The sequence below is a fragment of the Gopherus evgoodei genome, chromosome 6 (genome assembly GCF_007399415.2).
Source record: "Gopherus evgoodei ecotype Sinaloan lineage chromosome 6, rGopEvg1_v1.p, whole genome shotgun sequence".
Lineage (NCBI taxonomy): Eukaryota > Metazoa > Chordata > Testudines > Testudinidae > Gopherus > Gopherus evgoodei.
Genome location: NC_044327.1, coordinates 67,683,975 through 67,704,697, shown reverse-complemented (window position 1 = coordinate 67,704,697; position 20,723 = coordinate 67,683,975). Strand labels below are relative to the sequence as shown.

General features: G+C 39.6%; 1 protein-coding gene across 7 annotated transcripts in view; it reads left to right on the top strand.

Moving 5' to 3' along the window:
* Positions 1–20,723, top strand: part of FER (FER tyrosine kinase) — a 435,712-nt gene that overhangs the window by 316,229 nt on the left and 98,760 nt on the right. For all 7 annotated transcript variants that reach the window (XM_030565797.1, XM_030565791.1, XM_030565792.1 and 4 more), the window contains one exon: positions 14,412–14,535. In XM_030565797.1, the coding sequence (XP_030421657.1) occupies positions 14,412–14,535 (124 nt within the window). The remainder of the gene's footprint in view (positions 1–14,411; positions 14,536–20,723) is intronic.

The following is a 20,723-nucleotide window of genomic DNA, read 5'->3' as shown; positions in this document are numbered from 1 at the left end:
ACATCTTTCTCATCCAAGATAGCACTGACAATTAATAGGGTGATAATGGAACCCACTAAAACGGTATGGCAAACTCCAGCCACCATATCTCCTACCTGCAAAAGAGCATACAAAATGTACTATTTTCCCTTTTGTCATAAACAGATGATTAAGGGTTAATGTCTCTTTTACCTGTAAAGGGTTAAGAAGCTCAGTAAACCTGGCTGACACCTGACCAGAGGACCAATAGGGGGACAAGATACTTTCAAATCTTGGTGGAGGGAGGTCTTTGTTTGTGCTTTTTGTTTTGTTCATTGTTCGCTCTTGGGACTAAGAGGGACCAGACGTACACCCAGACTCTCCCAGTCTTTCTGAATCAGTCTTTCATGTTTCAAAATTGTAAGTAATAGTCAGGCAAGGCGGATTATTCTTATTTTTGTTTTCTCAACTTGTAAAAGTTTTTTTTGCTGGAAGGATTTTTACCTCTGTTCGCTGTAATTCTGAACCTGAGGCTAGAGGGGGTTTCCTCTGGGCTATATAAATCTGAGTATCCTGTAAAGCATTTTCCATTCTGATTTTACAGACATAATTTTTACTTTTTTCTTTCTTTAATTAAAGCTTTCCTTTTTAAGAATCTGATTGATTTTCCTTGTTTTAAAATCCAAGGGGATTGGGTCTGAACTTACCAGGGATTTATGGGGGGAAAAGAGGGGGGATGGTTAATTCCTCCTTGTTTTAAGATCCAAGGAGTTTGGATCTGTGTGAAGCCTCTCAAAGCAACCCAGGGAGGGGAAAGTCTGGGGGAAAGGAGGCGGGATGATTAATTTCTCCTTGTTTTAAGATCCAAGAGGTTTGGATCTGTGTTCCCCAGAGAAGGTCTTGGGGGAACAGAAAGTGTGCCAGACACTAAATTCTGGCTGGTGGCAGTGTTCCAGATCTAAGCTAGTAATTAAGCTCAGAAGTGTTCATGCAGGTCCCCACCTTTTGTACTCTAAAGTTAGAAGTGGGAAAAAAACCTTGACACCTTGAAAGAGACCCCTCTCACGAACATCTACTTTGACAAGAGGCAGATCACCTTCTCCGACTAGGGGCAGTGGAAGCAGTTCCCATCCAATACAGGAGGAAGGGTTTGTGTTCCCACTGTTTTTTTCACACAGAAAAAAAATGGGGAGTGGCAACCTATCTTGGATCTCAGACAACTGAACAAGTTAATGAGAAAAAAAAGGTTCAAGGTGGTCACATTAACAGCAATAATACCAACACTGGAACAGGGGGACTGGTTTTCAGCCCTCAACCTACAGGACGCTTATTTTCATATTACAATACAACCCACCCATAGGTGGTTCCTGAGATTTACCTTAGGCAAAGACCACTATAAATACAAGTTCCTACATCTTGGCCTATCAATGGCACCTCGAGTTTTTTAAAAAATTCTTGTGGCAGTAATGTCGCACCTGAGAAAACAAGAGATGATAATATTCTATTACCTGGACAACTGTCTTCTGAAGTCACACACTCGATTAGACTCCATCCGGGCTAACCAAGTGACAGTAGACTTTGAGTCTGGGTCTACAAATAAAAAAAAAGTCAACATTAGAACCAGTTCAACAACTAGAATTCATTGGTGCTTACCTTGACTCAGTGGTAGCAAAAGCATCACTACCACAAAATGGATTCAACACAATAAATGCTCTCATATCCACAGCAAAGAACAGCCCACAGATTACAGCCTGCCCATGTCTCCAACTTCTGGGCCACATGGCAGCATGCACATTTGTGCTGAAACATGCACGTTTACATATGCGCTGCCTGCAGGGATGGCTAGGGAACTGTCTACTTACCAAACAGACATGGATTAAACAGGCAATTAACGATGCCACCCAAAGTCAAGAAATCCCTAATATGGTGGACTCAGCCACATATGTGCTCGGGGATCGCATTCATACAGGATCTTCCATCACTAATTATCACAACGGATGCCTCCCTCATAGGGTGGGGAGCACACATGCAACACCATACAGTTCAGGGGCTGTATGAAGTTTGCATTTCTAATAGCAATCACGTTGGCTTGACATATGGGAGAGATAGGGTCTCTCATGGCAGACCTGCCATACATGATCCTTTTTAATGATAAAGTTACATAAAGGACCCATCCTAAATTCCTCCCCAAGATGCCCTCATCCTTCCATATTAATCAACCAAATATTTTCCAGCATTGTTTCCCAAACCACATGAGAATGCACTTGAAGCTACAGTGTACACCTTAGATGTTAGATGAGCATTAACATTCTATTTGGAGAGAACCAAACCATTTACAGCTTCACTGAAACTATTCGTATCCATTGCAGAATGGTCCAAAGGTGCCGCCATATCTACACAGAGGCTCACCAAATGGATATCTGGATGTATTCACCTATGCTATCAATTAAAGGGCGTACAATCTCCAGTAGGCACCAGAATGCACTCTACCAGATCAATGTCATCATCAGTAGCATTTCTAAACAATGTCCCCCTCATAAACAAATGTAAAGCTGCCACCTGGGCCTCTGAACACACCTTTGCGAAACATTATACAGTTACACAAGGCCTAGAGGCAGATTCCTGCCTGGGCCGAGTTATGTTATATTCACTCAACCTACCAACTCTGAAAGCCCTCCCATCGTAAGCAGGGCACTGCTCTACAGTCATCTGGAGTGGAGCACCCAGAGGGACATCATTTGAAGAAGAAGAAGAGAAGATTACTCACCTGGTGCAGTACCTGGGATTCTTTGAAATGTGTGTCCCTTTGGGTGCTCCACTACCCATCCCTGCTCCCCTCTACTTCGGAGTTCAAATGGCAGACTCTGTGGTAGAGAAGGAACTGAGGGGTACAGGTTGCACATATGCTAGATGAAGTGCCAATGGCGTCTCAAAGCAGGCACCACGCATGCATGACCCAGATGGGCACTGCTATTAAAATTCTCCGAGCAAAGGCACAGGGATGCTCCAACACCTGGAGTAGAGTACCCACAGGGGGGGGCATATCTTGAAGAACCACAGTTACTGCACAATGTGAATAACCTTCTCTTCAGCATATTGTGTTTCCAACCTTGCTGGAATTGGAAGACAGACTTTAGAAATTTGCTTTTTCTTAGTGCCAGATAAACTGTTCGTAAACAGGTCTTGTTGACTGTGCAGAATACATTCAATTTTGAAATCTGTTTTTTTTTTTAATATCTCCAAGTCTCTTCCTTGTAAATACCTCCAAAAATTCTAGTTATTAATGCAATGATGACCTTGACAATACTGATTAAAATATTTAATAGTTGTAAAGTAAACAGTATTTTGAGATAGTTTGCTAAAAAAGATTCTAAGAAGTCTAAAGTTGTGGCTTATTAATGTTTGTTTTGGGGGAAATTCTGCAGATCACTGTAGCTTAGTTTTTTAGACATGTCATCTGCTAGAGTGGAAAGAGAAGTGTTCTGGCCTTGATTTATTATTCCCAATTGTTTGTACAGTTATGGCTAGCTTTTCTTTTTCTTCAGATGAATATGTTCTTATCATTATTATTTACTTTTCGCATCTAATTATCTTTAGTAGCTTGTTACAGGAGATAGCAGAGTTTTGTTTTCCATATCAGTTGTGGAGAACAATAACTCACTTGTAGGGCTAATCTTCGTATTCGTTTTGATCTATACAGATCTTTTCATGCATTATTCCCTCCCCCCTTTTTTTTTAATCTTTCAACTCTTGTTCACATTTATATTTGAGCTTATTCATAGTTAGAAACATATTTGACAGTCAGTTATGTCTCTCCCACTGCTAATTTTGAATGTTCAGTTTTGAAATCTTCGTTTAATTGATTTGGTTGAGGGGGTTCCCCCTTTTTCTGCCTTGTTCTTTTCATCCTTTCTGCTACAGTGAAGTTCAGTCCCTGTTGTTTAGTAGACCCAGCAGGACTGGGAGTTAAAATAGCAGATACTATGTTGTCCACTTCAGATAGATAATCCTGTTGTTTCTTAACAAGGCTCTTAAGACAATCATATACAAGGAGTTCCCATTAAAAACTAATCTGAGCTAGAAAATTTATTTTGAGCAATAGGACAACTCTGGTTGTGGCAGACTCCCTATTTTATCCTAAGCTAATTTTTCATGGAAGGAATATGCCAATTGTTTTGTTGGAGTTCCCAGAAGAGATTTTGAATCCTTGTGTTACAGCGCTAACAGCAATTTCTAATTTAGTTTTCACAAAGGGGCTGGAGAAAAACATTGCATTGCAAAAATATAGTAGCATTTTATTACTACCTTTATCTTTGTACAGTACTCAAAAGTGTTTGTGACGCTTTACAGAATAAAAGCCACAGTACCCAGTACCTACCCAGAGGGGTTTGCAATCTAATTCTAGAGATGTCTCATTAGAGAAACAACCAAAAGGGGGGATGATAAGGGAAAGGGAGGATAAAGATTACAATAATGAGGTAATTATTAGCATTGAAATGTCAGCTGTGACCAGAGTCTGTAACTATCATCTTCTCATTGTATATTTTTTCTCACGTTTCACACTTACTGTGCTGCTTTTAAATCTTTGTGCAGCTAGCTTCTATAAGTATTTTCAGTTAGTTTTATCAGTTTGTTTGTAAAGTTCAACTGCCAGGCACTGTTTTTGAAGTGGTTTATATCCTGTTTCTCTAAACATATTGAATTTAATTAATATATTCTATTGAATCAATTTTTGGAAAGTATTGAGATTCTCTAAGTGCTCCAGTTTAGCTTGTTTAATATTTACATTTTGGCTGACTCAGTTTTTAGATTTATTATATCTTAGTGCAGTTATGTGGAATATTTGGATCTTTTCAGAGACCGAACCTTATCTGATGGCTTTCACCTGTGAATTTATAAGTGTCAAAGAATTCCCCTCAAATTAAACACTGATCAAACTGAAAACCCCAAAATGATTGCTACATTTTATACTATCTGTAATTTTACATCATGATAGGTCCCCCATATGTGTTTGTTTCTTCAGACTGTTGAATTGTGGGGTAACCATGTTGGAACACAATAAAAACATCACTAAATATTATTGTCATCGTTACTGGAGTGTGACCTTTTCTCTCCAAAGTTTATTTGGCAGCATTAATTCCTTTTTCAAGAACAGCAAAGCTCAATTCTGAAATTTGTGCCATGGTTTTCTGGACTTCTTTTTAAACTGACCAGATGTTTTCAGCTTACTGAGATTTAAGCAGTTAAGGCCTTCACTAGGACCAAATCAACCCAGAACACTACTCTTGTCATAAAGACCATATGCAGGCTTCCTATAGTGTCCTTGGTTGATTTTAAACTCGTGGTAGTTACTTTAGGGGGCTTTGTGTGCGCAGACCCTTTATATTTTGGACTTGCTAACATCCTCATATGTGCCTTCATCTTCAGTGTGGTGCCTCAGGCAGAAGCTTCTTTCTTTCCCATATTCAATTCCAGTTAATTCATTTGTGGCTAGGGCTGTGTCATCTTTTACGTCCTTCAATAGGTTGTTGGGAATTCTGAATCTCTCTATTCTAAATCCTCTAGACTGAAGACATCTTTTTATTCTGGTATTTGTTTAATATTTTTTGTGTTTTATGGTATTTTTATCTTCATTATAAATTGCTTTGAGTCACTATGCGTGAACAGTGCTATAAATATTTTTACTGTGTTGTGTCAGCAATTTAACGAAACTCATGGTTTCCATAAATACTAACATTAAATTAAAAAAAAATTAAAATATTTCCTTACACATATAATTAAAGTTTCATATGTGAACAGAATGTCTATTTGTTAAATACAAACATAATAGATCATCTTCGAGACATGTCCCTGTGGGTGCTCCATTCCAGGTGTTGGTGCTCCCCTGTGCCTCTGCTCGGAGATTTTGACAGCAGTGTTTGTACCGGTCGTGCACGCACAGAGCCTGCCCCATGTGTTGGGAGTACTTTAATAGCATGCATGCACGACCAGTCTCCTCAGTTCCTTCTCTACCAATTTGAAACTGCTTCTCGTGCAAAAGTCATTAGGACCAGCCTCAGACCCGGGCACCGACTCTGCTGCACACCGCAGCCTCCCCCCACCCCCGCACCTCAAAAAAGGAAAAGAAATCTTCAGAAAAACGGCAACCTCTCTCACCCATAAAGGAATTCAAACCCCTGCAACCAGAAGGAGACAATATAGATACCAGCCTTACCAGCGTCCATGCTACCCCACATATATCCATCAATCCCATAGATCACATGAGCAACAACAGCAACGTCAGAGACCAACGTCAGGTACCACGCCGCCGGCCCAACTCCTCAGCAGCATCTCAACTCGTCCGACTAAAAAGCAAATTTGAAGCCCTGATCGAAGGTATAGAAAACAACATTGCCACTTCAGCGCTTACACTGCCTGCCCCTATTTTGGACACCACCTGCGCTTATTCTCCCATCAATGGCAGAACATTACCACCGACAAGTGGGCTATAGAGGTCATCACAATTGGCTATTCCATCCCTTTCCTCTCCTTGCTTCCCACCCATCCACCCTCCCTATCTCTCTTCATGGACCCCTCTCACGAGCAACTGCTCTTCCAAGAAGTACAACATCTCCTTTAATTGGAAGCAGTGGAAGTTGTGTCCAAACAACACAGAGTAAAAGGTTTCCACTCCCATTACTTTTTAACAGAAAAGAAAATGGAGATGGCGACCGATTCTCAACCCCAGGTGGCATAACAAATTCATCAAAAAGCAAAAGTTCAAAATGGTTACCCTCACCACCATAATCCCAGCACTGGAGCAAGGCGACTGGTTTTCAGCCCTCGACCTACAGGACACCTACTTTCATGTGACTATACATCCGGCCCACAGATGTTTTCTTCATTTTACCCTCGGTTTGATACATTTTCAATACAGGGTGTTGTCCTTCGGCCTATCCACTGCCGTCCGTGTTTTTTCCAAACTCCTAGCTGTAGTCACTGCCTACATCTGGAAACGGGGGGAATTATAATATTTCCTTATCTTGACAACTGTCTCCTCAAAGCCTCAATGCTTCATGAAGCTCTTTGATCCATGCAGCTGACCGTCACCTGCTTCCTGTCCCTCGGCCTACAAATAAACAAAAACAAATCCACCTTATCTCCTGCCCAACAACTGGAGTTCATAGGCTCACACCTTGATTCCCAAAAGGGAATAGCATCTCTCCCGACCGTTTCAACACCATAAAACTTCTGGTCACAAAACTTCGGAACAGTCCCCATGTCACTGCTCAGGACTGCCTACAACTTTTAGGTCACATGGCCTCGTGTACTTTTGCCTGTACATGATTTGCTTCCAAGTTTGGTTAGCCACAGTTTACAGACCAAATGTATACATTATAAACAAACCTCTGTCCATACCCTTCAGAGTCAAGGACTCCCTCCTATGGTGGACAGTTCCCTCCAACGTTTGCTCAGGAGTCCCTTTTCTCCAGGATGTTCCATCCATTATAATGACTACCGATGCATCCCTCACAGGACGGGGAGCACACATGTCCCATCATACAGCCCAGGAGCTAGGGTCTTCCACCGAAATCTCCCTACACATAAAGTCCTAGAACTTCAAGCCATATGCAACGCCTGCCGTCACTTCCTCACATTCATTCAGAACCAACATGTTAGAATAATGACAGACAACATTGCCTGCACGTTCTATGTAAACAGAGAGGGAGGAGCTCGATCTCACTCGCTTTGCTCAGAAGCTATGAAGCTCTGGAATTGGTGCCTCATGCACAACATCCACATATCAGTGGCCTATGTACCCAGGGCCATGAATACCACTGCGGACAAACTAAGCAGACGATTTCCTTGGAATCATGAATGGGAGATAAACAAACAAGATGGTCATATGCAACATATTCTGCATTTGGGGCTACCCAACACTGGACCTCTTTGCAGCTGCAAAGAACAAGAAATGTCCCGAATTTTGCTCCAGAGCGGGACTGGGCAGACATTCCCTAGGAGATGCATTCATGATCTCATAGGATTAAGACTTACTGTATGCATTTCCCCTGATACTGCTTCTCCACAGGGTTCTGACAAAGATATGAAGAGATCGTGCCATGGTAATTCTGATTGCCCCCAGACAGCCATGGTATCCGTTCCTCACCAGAATGTCAGTTCGCCCACCAATTTCATTGCCTCTCACTCCAAACCTCCTATTGCAGCAACATAGCCAATTTCTCCACCCCAACCTATCCATGCTTCACCTCAAAGCTTGAATCCTACATAGTTCTCACAAAATGAACTAGCATGCTCTGAACAGGTTCAAAGAATACTCTTACAAAACAGAACACAGTCTACTTACACCACCTGTTTTCAAAAGTGGAAGCGATTCACACAATGATTCTTGACCAAACAGATTCCTCCCACTTCCGCACCTCTTCTGTTAATACTTGACTACCTATTAGACTTTAAGCAATCTAGCCTTTCTTTCAGTTCCATCAAAGTCCATTTAGCTGTTATTCCAACTTTTCACCACAAGATCAACGATACCTCTGTTTTTGCCCATCCAATCACCAAACGTTTTCTCAAAGGGCACCAATCCCTATACCTGGACATTAAACCTGGGCATTAAATCCCCTACCCCTCCATGGGACTTTCACTTAGTGTTAACCTGCTTAACTCAACAATCTTTTGAGTCACTAGCCACATGCTCTCTCTTACACCTCTCCATGAAAACAGTATTGTTAGTAGCAATCACCTCCACCGGACACACAGGAGAAATAGCAGCTCTCATGGCGGACCCACCCTGCACAATATTTTCAAAGGACAGAGTTACCCTCCGACTATACCCCAAATGTCTTCCAAAAATGCATTTGTCTTTTCACATCAACGAATCTATACACCTACCACCCTTCTTTCTGAAGCTACTACTCCTTTGAATCCCCGATGATTGCGTTGGATGTATGCAGGGCTCTGTCCTTTTATTTGTTTAGAACCAAGTCTTTTAGGAACTCTGCCAGACTCTCTCTGTCTCCATTGCAGAGCGATCCAAAGGGACACTTATTTCTACCCAGAGCTTTCCAATTGTATCTGACTGTACTATCAACTAAAGGATGCAACTCCACTAGATCTGTACCTACCTCCATGGCTTTTTAATGCAAAATTCCTCTGGCTGACATTTGTAAAGTGGCCACTTGCGCTTCTGAACACACATTTGTTAAGCATTATGCCCTTACTCAAGGCTCTCTCACTGATATATGGTTGGGCACAGCCGTATTATCCATTTTATTCCTACCAGATCTGAAGTCCCTAGCTCCTTGAGATACATTGTTTTAATGGGCTTGGCTACACTCGAAACTTCAAAGCGCTGCCGCGGGAGCGCTGCCGTGGCAGCGCTTTGAAGTGTGAGTGTGGTCGCAGCGCCAGCTGCACGTACTCCACCTCCTCCTGGGGATTAGCTCGCTGGGGCACTGTTTACACTGGCGCTTTACAGCGCTGTATCTTGCAGCGCTCTGAGGGGTGCTTTTTTCACACCCCTGAGCGAGAAAGTTGCAGTGCTGTAAAGCGCCAGTGTAGCCAAGGCCTAAGTCACCCAGAGTGGAGCACCCACAGGGACATCTCTCAAAGAAGAAGAGGAGGTTACTCACATGTGCAGTAACTGACGTTCTTCAAGATGAGTGTCCCTGTGGGTGCTCCACTATTCACCGTCCTCCCCTCTACTTCGGAGTTGGGGTAGCCTCTGTTGTAGAGAAGAAACTGAGGAGACCAGTTATGGACGCTGTCATAAATAGATAGTTAAGGGTTAATGCCTCTTTTACCTGTAAAGGGTTAATAAGTTCACCTAGCCTAGCTAACACCTGACCAGAGGAACCAATGGGGGGAAAAGATGTTTCAAAAGGAAGGAGGGAAGTTTTTCCTTTGTTTAGAGTTTCAGTTTCAGTCGGAGTGAAAAAGATCAAGGAACGAGCCTCTTACCAGAGTAGTAAGTTATAGAAAGGAATAACTACTATAGTTTATGTTTTATGTTTATTTCTTTGTAACCTGTCTTATGCAATTAGAGGTAGAATCAAATTGGGTATTTGAGTATTTTTTTGTGTAACTAAATTTGTGCCCAGGGGAACATCCTCTGTGTTTTGAATCTGTTGTCTGTGAGAGTAGCTGGTATGCTAATCTCTCCCAAAAGGTTTTCTTTAACCTTTCTTTTCTTTAATTAAAAGCCTTTTTCTTAATACCTGATTGATTTTTCCTTGTTTTTAGATCCAAGGGGATTGGATCTGGACTCACCAGGGATTGGTGGGAGAAAAGAGGGGGGATGGTTAATTTCTCCTTGTTTTAAGATCCAAGGGATTGGATCTGGACTCACCAGGGAATTGGTGAAGGAGTCTCTCAAGGCTACCCAGGGAGGGGAAGGTTTTGGGGGGGGGAAGGGAGTGATCCAGACACTGAAAATTCTGGATGGTGGCAGCAATACTAGATCTAAGCTAGTAATTAAGCTTAGTAGTGTCCATGCAAGTCTCCACATCTGTACCCTACCTGTTTATTACTTTCTAAAACTTACTGCTCTGATAAGAGGCTGGTTCCTTGATCTTTTTCACTCCAGCTGAAACTGAAACTCTAAACAAAGAAAAACTTCCCTCCTTCCTTTTGAAACATCTTGTTCCCCCACTGGTTCCTCTGGTCAGGAGTTAGCTAGGCTAGGTAAACTTTTTAACCCTTTACAGGTAAAAGAGGCATTAACTCTTAACCATCTGTTTATGACAGACGCGTACTATTAAAGCACTCTCAATGCGTGGGGCAGGCTCTGCACATGCATGACCAGTGTGGGTACTGCTTTCAAAATCTCAGAGCGAAGGATCCCTCCCTCCTTGCGGGGTCCCTGAGCCTGGATGTCTACACTGCACTTTTATAGCCTGGCAGGCTAACCTCTGCAAGCCTAGGCCCCTTCCATGGGCCCGCCATGGGTGTTTTTTTGCACTGTGCACCTACACTTAGGGGCCATGGGTCAGATGAGCATAGTTTAGCAAAACTCCATTGTGGTTCTAAGCCAGTGATTCTCAACCTTTTTTCATCTGAGGGCCTGAAAAATTTAGAATGGTGGTGTGGATCCCTTTGGAAATTTCAAATAGAGGTCCAGACCCCTTTCGAAATCTGTTATATGTATATATAGTTGAAATCTGTTCAGACAGTTTTCATTCTAAGTCTTATACATAATCAATGGACCCCCCAGAGGTCTGAAGATCACAGGCTGAGAACCACTGGTCCAAACTACACCATACCAGCCCTTGGTCAGCCCTGCAATGGAGAACCTGCTGTGGTCCTTCTCCCCCAGTTGTGCCCAGCCAGTACTGCATGCACTTGAGGATTGAGCTTGTAACCTTTATGCAGCTTTAATGCATGTAGTTATATATCATGTAAAACAGAAATGATCTCACATCAGCATTTTATTCCAGTATATGACGACTAGGGCTGTTGATTAATCGCAGATAGCTCACATGATTAACTCAAAAAAATTAATCATGATTAAAAAAATTAGTTGCAGTTAATTGCTGTTTTAATCGCAGTGTTAAACAATAAAATACCAATTGAAACTTATTAAATATTTTTGGATGTTTTTCTACATTTTCAAATATATTGATTTCAATTACAACACAGAATACAAAGTCTACAGCGCTCACTTTATATTATTTTTTATTACAAATGTTTGCACTGTAAAAATGATAAACAAAAGAAATGCTATTTTTTAGTTCACCTCATACGAGTACTGTAGTGCAATCTCTATCGTGAAAGTGCAACTTGCAAATGTAGATTATTTTGTTACGCAACTGCACTCTAAAACGAAACAATGTAAAACTTTAGAGTCTGCAAATCCACTCAGTCCTACTTCTTGTTCAGCCAGGCGCTAAGACAAACAAGTTTGTTTACATTTACGGGAGATAAAGGTGCCCACTTCTTATTTACAGTGTCACCTGAAAGTGAGAACAGGTGTTCGCATGGCACTTTTGTAGCCGGCATTGCAAGGTATTTACATGCCAGTTATGGTAAACTTTCGTATGCTTCTTCATGCTTTGGCTACAATTCCAGAGGACATGCTTCCATGCTGATGAAGCGTGTTTAAAAAAATAATGTGTTGATTGAATTTATGACTCAATTCCTTGGGGGACAATTGTATGTCTCCTGCTCTGTTTTACTCACATTCTGCCATATATTTGTTGTTATAGAAGTCTTAGATGATGGTCCAAAACATGTTGTTTGTTTTAAGAACACTTTCACTGCAGATTTGACAAAACAAAAAGAAGTGTTAGAAGTGTTAGATTTCTAAAGATAGCTACAGCACTCACCCAAGGTTTAAGAATCTGAAATGCCTTCCAAAATCGGAGAGGGACGAGGTGTGGAGCGTGGTTTCAGAAGTCCTAAAAGAGCAACACCAATGCAGAAACTACAGAACCTGAACCACTAAAAAAGAAAATGAACCTTCTGCTGGTGGCATCTGACTCAGAGGATGAAAATGAATATGTTGGTCCGCACTGCTTTGTATTGTTATTGAGCAGAACCCATCATCAACACAGACGCATGTCCTCTGGAATGGTTGAAGCATGAAGGGACATATGAATCTTTAGTGCACCTGGCACGTAAATATCTTGTGATGCCGGGTACAACAGTGCCATGTGAATGCCTATACTCTCTTTCAGGTGATGTTGTAAACAAGAAGTGAGCAGCATTAACTCCTGCAAATGTAAACAAACTTGTTTGTCTTAGTGATTGGCTAAACAAGAAGTAGGACCTGTAGGCTCTGAAGTTTTACATTGTTTTGTTTTTAAGTGCAGTCACGTAACAAAAAAAAAATCTACATTTGTAAGTTGCACTTTCATGATAGAGAGACTGCACTACAGTAATTATATCAGGTAAATTAAAAAATACTATTTCTTTTGTTTTTTACAGTGCAAATATTTGTAATAAAAAAATTTAAAGTGAGCGCTGTACACTTTTTTCTGTGTGGTAATTGAAATCAATATATTTGAAAATGTAGAAAACAACCAAAATTAAATGGTATTCTATTATTGTTAAAGAGCAAGATTAATTATGCAATTAATTTTTTAATTGCACAATTGATCGTGATTAATTTTTTTAATCAATTGACAGCCCTAGTGATGACATACATACATACCTAAGTGAAATGTGTGTATCTATATATCTATCATATACATTCCTTTAGAAAGAGCTCATTTTATTTCTGGGAATTGTTAAATAATAAAGGATACATAAAAGATGATAAAATATTATTCACATTCTCTCGTCACATTCGCCTGACACACAAAAGTTAATCAGAAATCAAGATGAAGGAAAGCATATTTGTTTCTAAAATGTTTGTGGTGCCCCTTGGGTAATCAAAGTGGGTAAAGCAGCAGAGTTTTAGCTGTAGGTTAAGCTTACTGGGAGCTTTCATTACGGAACCAACCCAGTAAGCCATCACCTTTAGAGCTTTTGTATCAAAAGAAGCACAGATTCTTGGTCATGTGGGTAAAAAAGTGCAGGAGCTGACCATTAAGATGCTAATTCCTTTAACAAACATTCCAGCTTAATATTTGGCGGCCATAGAGCTAGAAGGAGAAAAGAAGTTTTATTCTCTCTTATAATGTGAAATATAAATAGATATTTCCTGCTAAGAAAATCCCCTCTGAAACTTTTAACATATGGTAATGCCCCTTTTTAGTGCCAACAAAGGCAGTATATGAAAACTGTCATGGGGCATTACTTGAGAGAGGATCACTAGAATCAGTTCAGTACACAGTAAAATGAAATGAATTCTAGAGAAATGGCCCTCTGTATAATAAATGTAAACTTTCAGACTTGAAAAAGCTATACTATGACTTCTGGCATTGCCTGCTGCAATGAGGCATATTTTAGACTTGAATTCACGTTTCTAACCATCAGCATGTAGCAGTGCATGGCTTCTCGTAATCTCTTTCTCTCTTGTTTACTTTTTCCCTAATCATCAGTTGCAGAGACATTATTTAACATTTATAAATCTGCAAATACAAGCTCATCATCTATTGCAATATTCAGTTTTTAATAGACTTTTGCAGCTGAAAGATGTGATTAAAACTACTTTTTATGACACCCTATTACCCATAGATTCTTTACTCCATAATTCATAGTTATGCAAATATATATTGAATATACATAGGGAAATATGATGTATAGTGTAGTAAAAATATGGACTTGATTAATTTCTTTCATTCTTAGTACAGCTTGCACATTGAAGCACTTAGAGCAATATTCAGTGCAGCTTAAGGAGGCCACATACTGATGGGAATATATTCTTTCCATTTTCTTTTTTATCTTAGCGTCAAACAAATTGGTTGAAAAGCATGGCTGATAGTGTAATACTTTTTGTTCAGTCAAGCATCACTAATAAGAAATAAATGTGAGTATCATTGCTGTCATGTCTCATTGTCCATCTATTTCTCTAGGAGGTGATTTCCTCTCCTTTTTAAGAAAGAAGAAGGATGAGCTAAAAACCAAACAGTTAGTGAAATTTTCATTAGATGCTGCTGCTGGTATGGCGTATCTCGAGTCTAAAAACTGTATACACAGGTAAGGAAGATATTTATTTTCCATACTACAGTTTTAGCCACTTTAATGGCTAGATAACAGACTAAATGTGTAGTGCTTAATATAAACTGGATAGATCTTTAAAATGTAAAATAAGCTCCATTTTTTTTAAGAGATCTGATTCTGTGTCTAGGTTTTGAGTTCAATGATGAGTAACTCTGGTTTCAAGCTATTCTGTTATTCAATGATTAAGACAGGAAAGATAAGTTAAACATCCAATGAATGTCTCACTGAGAGAGAATTTGAGCCACGAAGAACATGGTTGATATGGCAGAAAAGGATTATGGCACAATTAAAGAAACGAATTAACCAGCTAGAGTCATTTCTGAAGCTAAGAGACATATGCATAGCCAGAAGAAATATGTTACTATGCTGACATTTCACATTTTAGGGAAACCCATTGATATGTAAAATCATGAAGATGGGCTAACAGCAGAAGTTGTGTACAGCAGAAGTTCTGTACATCAGACAGTGTTCACTCATGCCAACTTTCCAAACAGTCCCTATACTTTCTAGTAACATATTTGCCATTTTCTCCAACTCAGTTCCACTGTGGAGATTTCTGTATTTCAGTGGAATTTAAAGAGTTTACCCCCATTTGTATTCCCAAATATCCCAGTGTGTAGCTTTTTAGTATGACATATATGAATCACTATGAGGGTGGAAGATGACAGGAACATAATGGTAATTCCTTGTTTACAGTTATGATATGACTCAAACTACAGATAAAAAAGGTTTTAACTAAGATTTGGGCTGCTTAACCTATTTTAATGGTCTAATTTCATACCTAGTACAACTCCACGGAAGTCAGATTTTTAGAGACCTGAATGATAATTCCCTTACTTACTTCAGGTATGAATTTGTCCCACTATCAGATAATCAAGTTAAATGTTTATCTTAATCTGGATTAGGGGAATGTTTTATAAATTCTAAAAAAATATAGTTAGAAAAAAATCCACCATATACTTCACAACATTTTGTAGGCATTATTTATGTAGATGTCCCCATGTTTTGTGATTTACTTTACATCCACTTGAGGAATTACTATTAGCTATCAAGCTCTGCGCTCAAAATTGTACTAACATTATCAATGATGCATAGATGAATTTACAGAACACTCATGATAGCTTCTGCTACATAAGAAACATAGAAACAAAAAAAAATCTAAATGTAAAGTATCCAATACTGAAAATCTTAGGGAGGTATTACAAACAATATGGGAAAACAACAGGATTCAAAACCCAGCATATTAGCATGTTAGAATGAATCCAGGTATGGTATTTTCATTTAAGAAAATATAACCACAGTATAAATCAAAGCAGAATTACAATCATGAAGTGCTTTTAAATATCCTTATAAATTTGTATCATTTAATTTTGTTCCTGGTCCTATTCACTGTTAGATGAAAAGTGCCTGCTCAGATCTTCAGGATTTCCAGAAAATAAAAAAAGGGGGAAAATAAATAACTAAATGGTATTTTGTAGGTTTGTAAGCAACTTGTTGTGTTCTATAGTGGTGATTATTGATAAAAGAGCAAGGCAATTTTTCATTACATAAAAACATGTCAGCTGCAAAATGCAAACAAATAATTGCTAAAAGAAATGGTTTACCTTTGGAGAAGTGCCCCATACTTTTCTTCAAACTCTGGAGAAAGATTTCCTGGATCTTTCAGCTTAATTGGAACCATTGCTATTTGCTGTATATGTGGGGGGTTGCCTTTTGTTATCTGTGAAGGAGACTCTGGGCTTTTTCAAATGCAATCGTATACCATCCTATTGTGGGGGATACAATTTCATTTACATGGAATTTTTAAAACCTGTATGCTAATTCAATTGTATTTATATTACTTGCTTAGTATTTCTTCTTACTTGGTGCCACTCTACATGTTATCTCCCAAATCAGACTAATTTTGTGGTGAAGTGGTCTTAGGTTGATCTTCTAGTGGTTTTAATTAGATGATTTGCAGTCAAATTTTATTTAACTTTGTAATTGTTAATTATCTTTTTCTCAAACCTGTATTTTAGGGAGTTTTTGTTTTTTGTTTTTTTTTTAAAGTATGTATACGGATACAGAATGGCTCAAGGTCTACATTGTATAGAGAGAGATTGCGGTGTGAGTGGTATAAAGTTTTAATTGTCACGAGTTTGGGATGCCTGTATTAATCAACAGTGGCAAAGTTCAGCTATGAGTTACGCAGGTCTTCTCAAACAAAGGTGATAAAAACTGTGTAATACATTGCATCATCTCACATTTTCTTTAATGCCAGAGATTTGTCAGATTTTGTTCGCTTTGTACTATTTTTATTTTCCCTTTGCTTTTGCCACACTAGTTACTATGGAAACAATGATTTATTAATGTGGGTGGAGCTTTGCAGCATCCATATGTTTAAAATAAAGTCGATTTAGACAGAAATAGTTTGAAGTACAGAAATCTGTGCTGGATCACACACAGCATGCGGTATCTATGCGTGGGGAGGGTAGATGTGTGAATTTCCTATTTCGTAACTGCTCATTAACTTCAGAATTCACACATTATTTGATTGACAAAAACAGAATATTTTATTAAAAGGACATAGTGTCTATATTCTTTTCTTGTAAACACATGCTGAAGAAAATAACTACAGTTTTACAAATTAATTAAGCAATTAAATTAGCTATTCAACACTACTGGTATGAAATCTGGAGGACAGTAAACTTTATATCAAAAAGCTATATATTTCAGCTTTCATAATACTTGAATAGTACTTTATTGTACTATGTTCTGAGCTCTTAGCAAAATATCTGACTAGATGGTGCCATATAATGTAAATTTATTAGAGTCTGTGAGTTGACGGTGCTGAATTTGACAAGTAATCAGAGGATGAAAAATTGTGGATCAGGGCCTCAAATGTATATATTTAGTAGTTTCAGTGTACATTCTTAGGTATTATATAGCTGCTTTTTTTTCTCCCGTGTTAGCATAGCTCAGGAACTAGTATTTCCTAAAAGACAGATTATCAGATTTTTGTATATGTTTACTAAAGACTAAATGTGTGTCATTTAGTCACAACCTGAAGCAAGGGGGATGGTGAAGAACCCAAACTGTTCCAGTGGGGAGCTGTCAAGGTTTTTTCTCTCACTTTGAACTTTAGGGTACAAAAAATGGGGACCTGCATGAACACTTTTAAGCTTAATTATTATCTTAAATCTGGTATGCTGCTGCCAGCCAGAATTTAGTGTCTGGCACACTTTCTGTTCCCCCAAAACCTTCCCTGGGGAACCCAGACCCAAACTCCTTGGATCTTAAAACAAGGAGGAATTAACCATCCCCTCTCCTTTTCCCCCCACCAAACCCTGGTGAGTTCAGACCCAATCCCTTGGATTTTAAAACAAGGAAAAATCAATCAGGTTCTTAAAAAGAAAGCTTTTAATTAAAAAAAGAAAAGGTAAAAATTATCTCTGTAAAATCAAGATGAAAAATGCTTTACAGGGTACTCAGATTCATGTAGACCAGAGGGATCGCCCCCCCAGTCTTAGATTCAAAGTTACAGCAAACAGAGGTAAAAATCCTTCCAGCAAAAAAGACACATTTACAAGTTAAGAAAACAAACATAAGACTAATCCACCTTGCCTGGCTATTACTTACAATTTTGAAACCTGAAAGACTGATTCAGAAAGATAGGGAAAGCCTGAGTGTACATCTGGACCCTCTTGGCCCCAAGAGCGAACAACGAACAACACAAAAAGCACAAACAAAGACTTCCCTCCACCAAGATGTGAAAGTATCTTGTCCCTCTATTGGTCCTCTGGTCAGGAGTCAACCAGGTTACTGAGCTTCTTAACCCTTTACAGGTAAAAGAGACATTAACCCTTAACCATCTGTTTATGACAGGAGCTCTGGAGAGATTCAACTTCATTGAGCCACTGTCTCTCCCTGTACTCCTTAGTTGAACTGTGGTGGCAGTGGAGTAATTTACAACATCTTTTTGTGAGGCGCATCATAACCTGAATGCATGTGTGTGCATACACACCTATATCATGTAGCCTGCCAGATTTGTTAGCTGGCATGTATGTGTGGCACAGCCATGGCTCTATCTACTTCCCTCCTAGTTAAACCCCTATGATTCCACTCTTTGTGTTCTCTGAACACCCAGGATTGCATGTGTGCCCATAAGTGGGCTGTACAAAGAATATGGGAGACCTTGTCCCTTTCTACTTTCCTGCATTGCCAGATAAGACAAGGAAATAGTCTAGTGCTAGATAAGTTGATTGCTGAAAAATGTTTTATTGTAATGGCGAAACTAAATTAATTGTATGATCAGGCCATTGGCCTTGTGAAAAACAACAAGAATTTGAGAAAATTCATGAGATTGAAAATTGATAATCTAGGTTAAAAAAGAAAAATAAAGGTGGGGGGAGAACCAGCTATAGATAAAAATGGACCTGACAGCAAAATATCTTCTGTTTTGTTTAAAATTATAAATTATTAATAGGCAGCAGGTTTAAAATAAATAAAAGGAAATTCTTCTTCACACAGCGCACAGTCAACTTGTGGAGCTCCTTACTTGAGGAGGTTGTCAAGGCTAGGACTATAACAGCGTTTAAAAGAGAACTGGATACATTCCTGGTGGTTAAGTCCATAAGTGGCTATTAGCCAGGATGGGTAAGGAATGGTGTCCCTAGCCTCTGTTTGTCAGAGGGTGGAGCTGAATGGCAGGAGAGAGATCACTTGATCATTGCCTGTTAGGTTCACTCCCTCTGGGGCACCTGGCATTGGCCATTGTCGGTAGACAGATACTGGACTAGAGGGACCTTTGGTCTGACACGATACGGCCGTTCTTATGTTCTTATACTGCAGAAGCCTTTTTTATTACGGCTTTCATCAAAAAATAAAAATAAGTTGTAATTAGAAACAGTTTCTATTCTGTAGATTGCAACAAAAAGGGAAAATATTCTGCTCCCATACCCTGCTCTTTCTGCAGTACTATTTTTCTCTGTGTATTATGCTGAAGATCTTCTAAAAGCTCTAGCATATTTTTTTAGTTACTGTATTTATTTTGCTATTCGTTTGAGACTATGTGCATTTGAGTTATTTTATCATGAAATTGAAGATTGTTCAGCATCTGAGTCTACACTAACATTAACATACTACTTTTGGAGTAACTATACCAGTGGTGGGCAACCTGCGGGCTGCATGCGGCCCATCAGGGTCATCTGGTTGATTGCGGACCACGAGACATTTTGATGATGTTGACCATCCGCAGGTACTGCCCCCCGCAGCTCCCAGTGTCCACAGTTCATTGTTCCCGGCCAGTGGAAGCTGCAGGAAGCAGCAGGCCTCAGGGATGTGCTGGCCACTGCTTCCTGCAGCTCCCATTGGATGGGAACAGAGAACTGTAGCCACTGGGAGCTGTTGGGGGGTGAGGGGAGGCGGTGCCTATGGACGGTCAACTTCAGCAAAATGTTGCGCGCCCTGCAATCAGATCACCCTGATGGGCCGCATGTGGGCTGCTGGCTGCCCGCCAGTGAACTATACTGTCTGTGCCTGGAATTTAGCCCATTAGGAGCTTTTTTGTAGATGAGACAGAAAGCTATTTTTGCTTTACCATGTTATATCTGAATTCTTGTTATATCGGATTGCGTTATATCAGGGTAGAGGTGTATATTGAAAACAATCTCTTACGTTCTCAAGCAACATTTTTCTAACTTTGCCCATCTGTACATTTTGATGATCATCAATGGAAATAGTTTTTCATTGGTTTAAGTATGTAAAGTGAAATCGACATTTACCAATAAAAATCTAATGCTTCCAAGCCTAAATATGTAGCTTACACTTAGTGCCAAATTCAGGCCATCTCTTTTCCATATACATACAGTGTATGTGAAAAGGTATGGCCAAGCAGAAATGAAGTAATGTTCCCTACTCCAGCCTCTGGAGTAAATGGAGTAAATAGTCTGGAAGTCTTCAGTAAACAAACCTATAGCACATGCCTTCAAGGGTTAGGTCAAAATTCTTCCTGTTCCAGCTAATTCTGAGTCTTAATCAGATTACTCCTGCTTCAGAATGAGGGGCTCTCCTAACTTCATCCAAGTCCAAATACAGTACATTTTAATTCTATTTTTGCAGCTTGTACAGACACCAAAGTTTGACAGTGCCTGAGTTAGGCCCATAGGGGGAAATCCTGTTCCAAC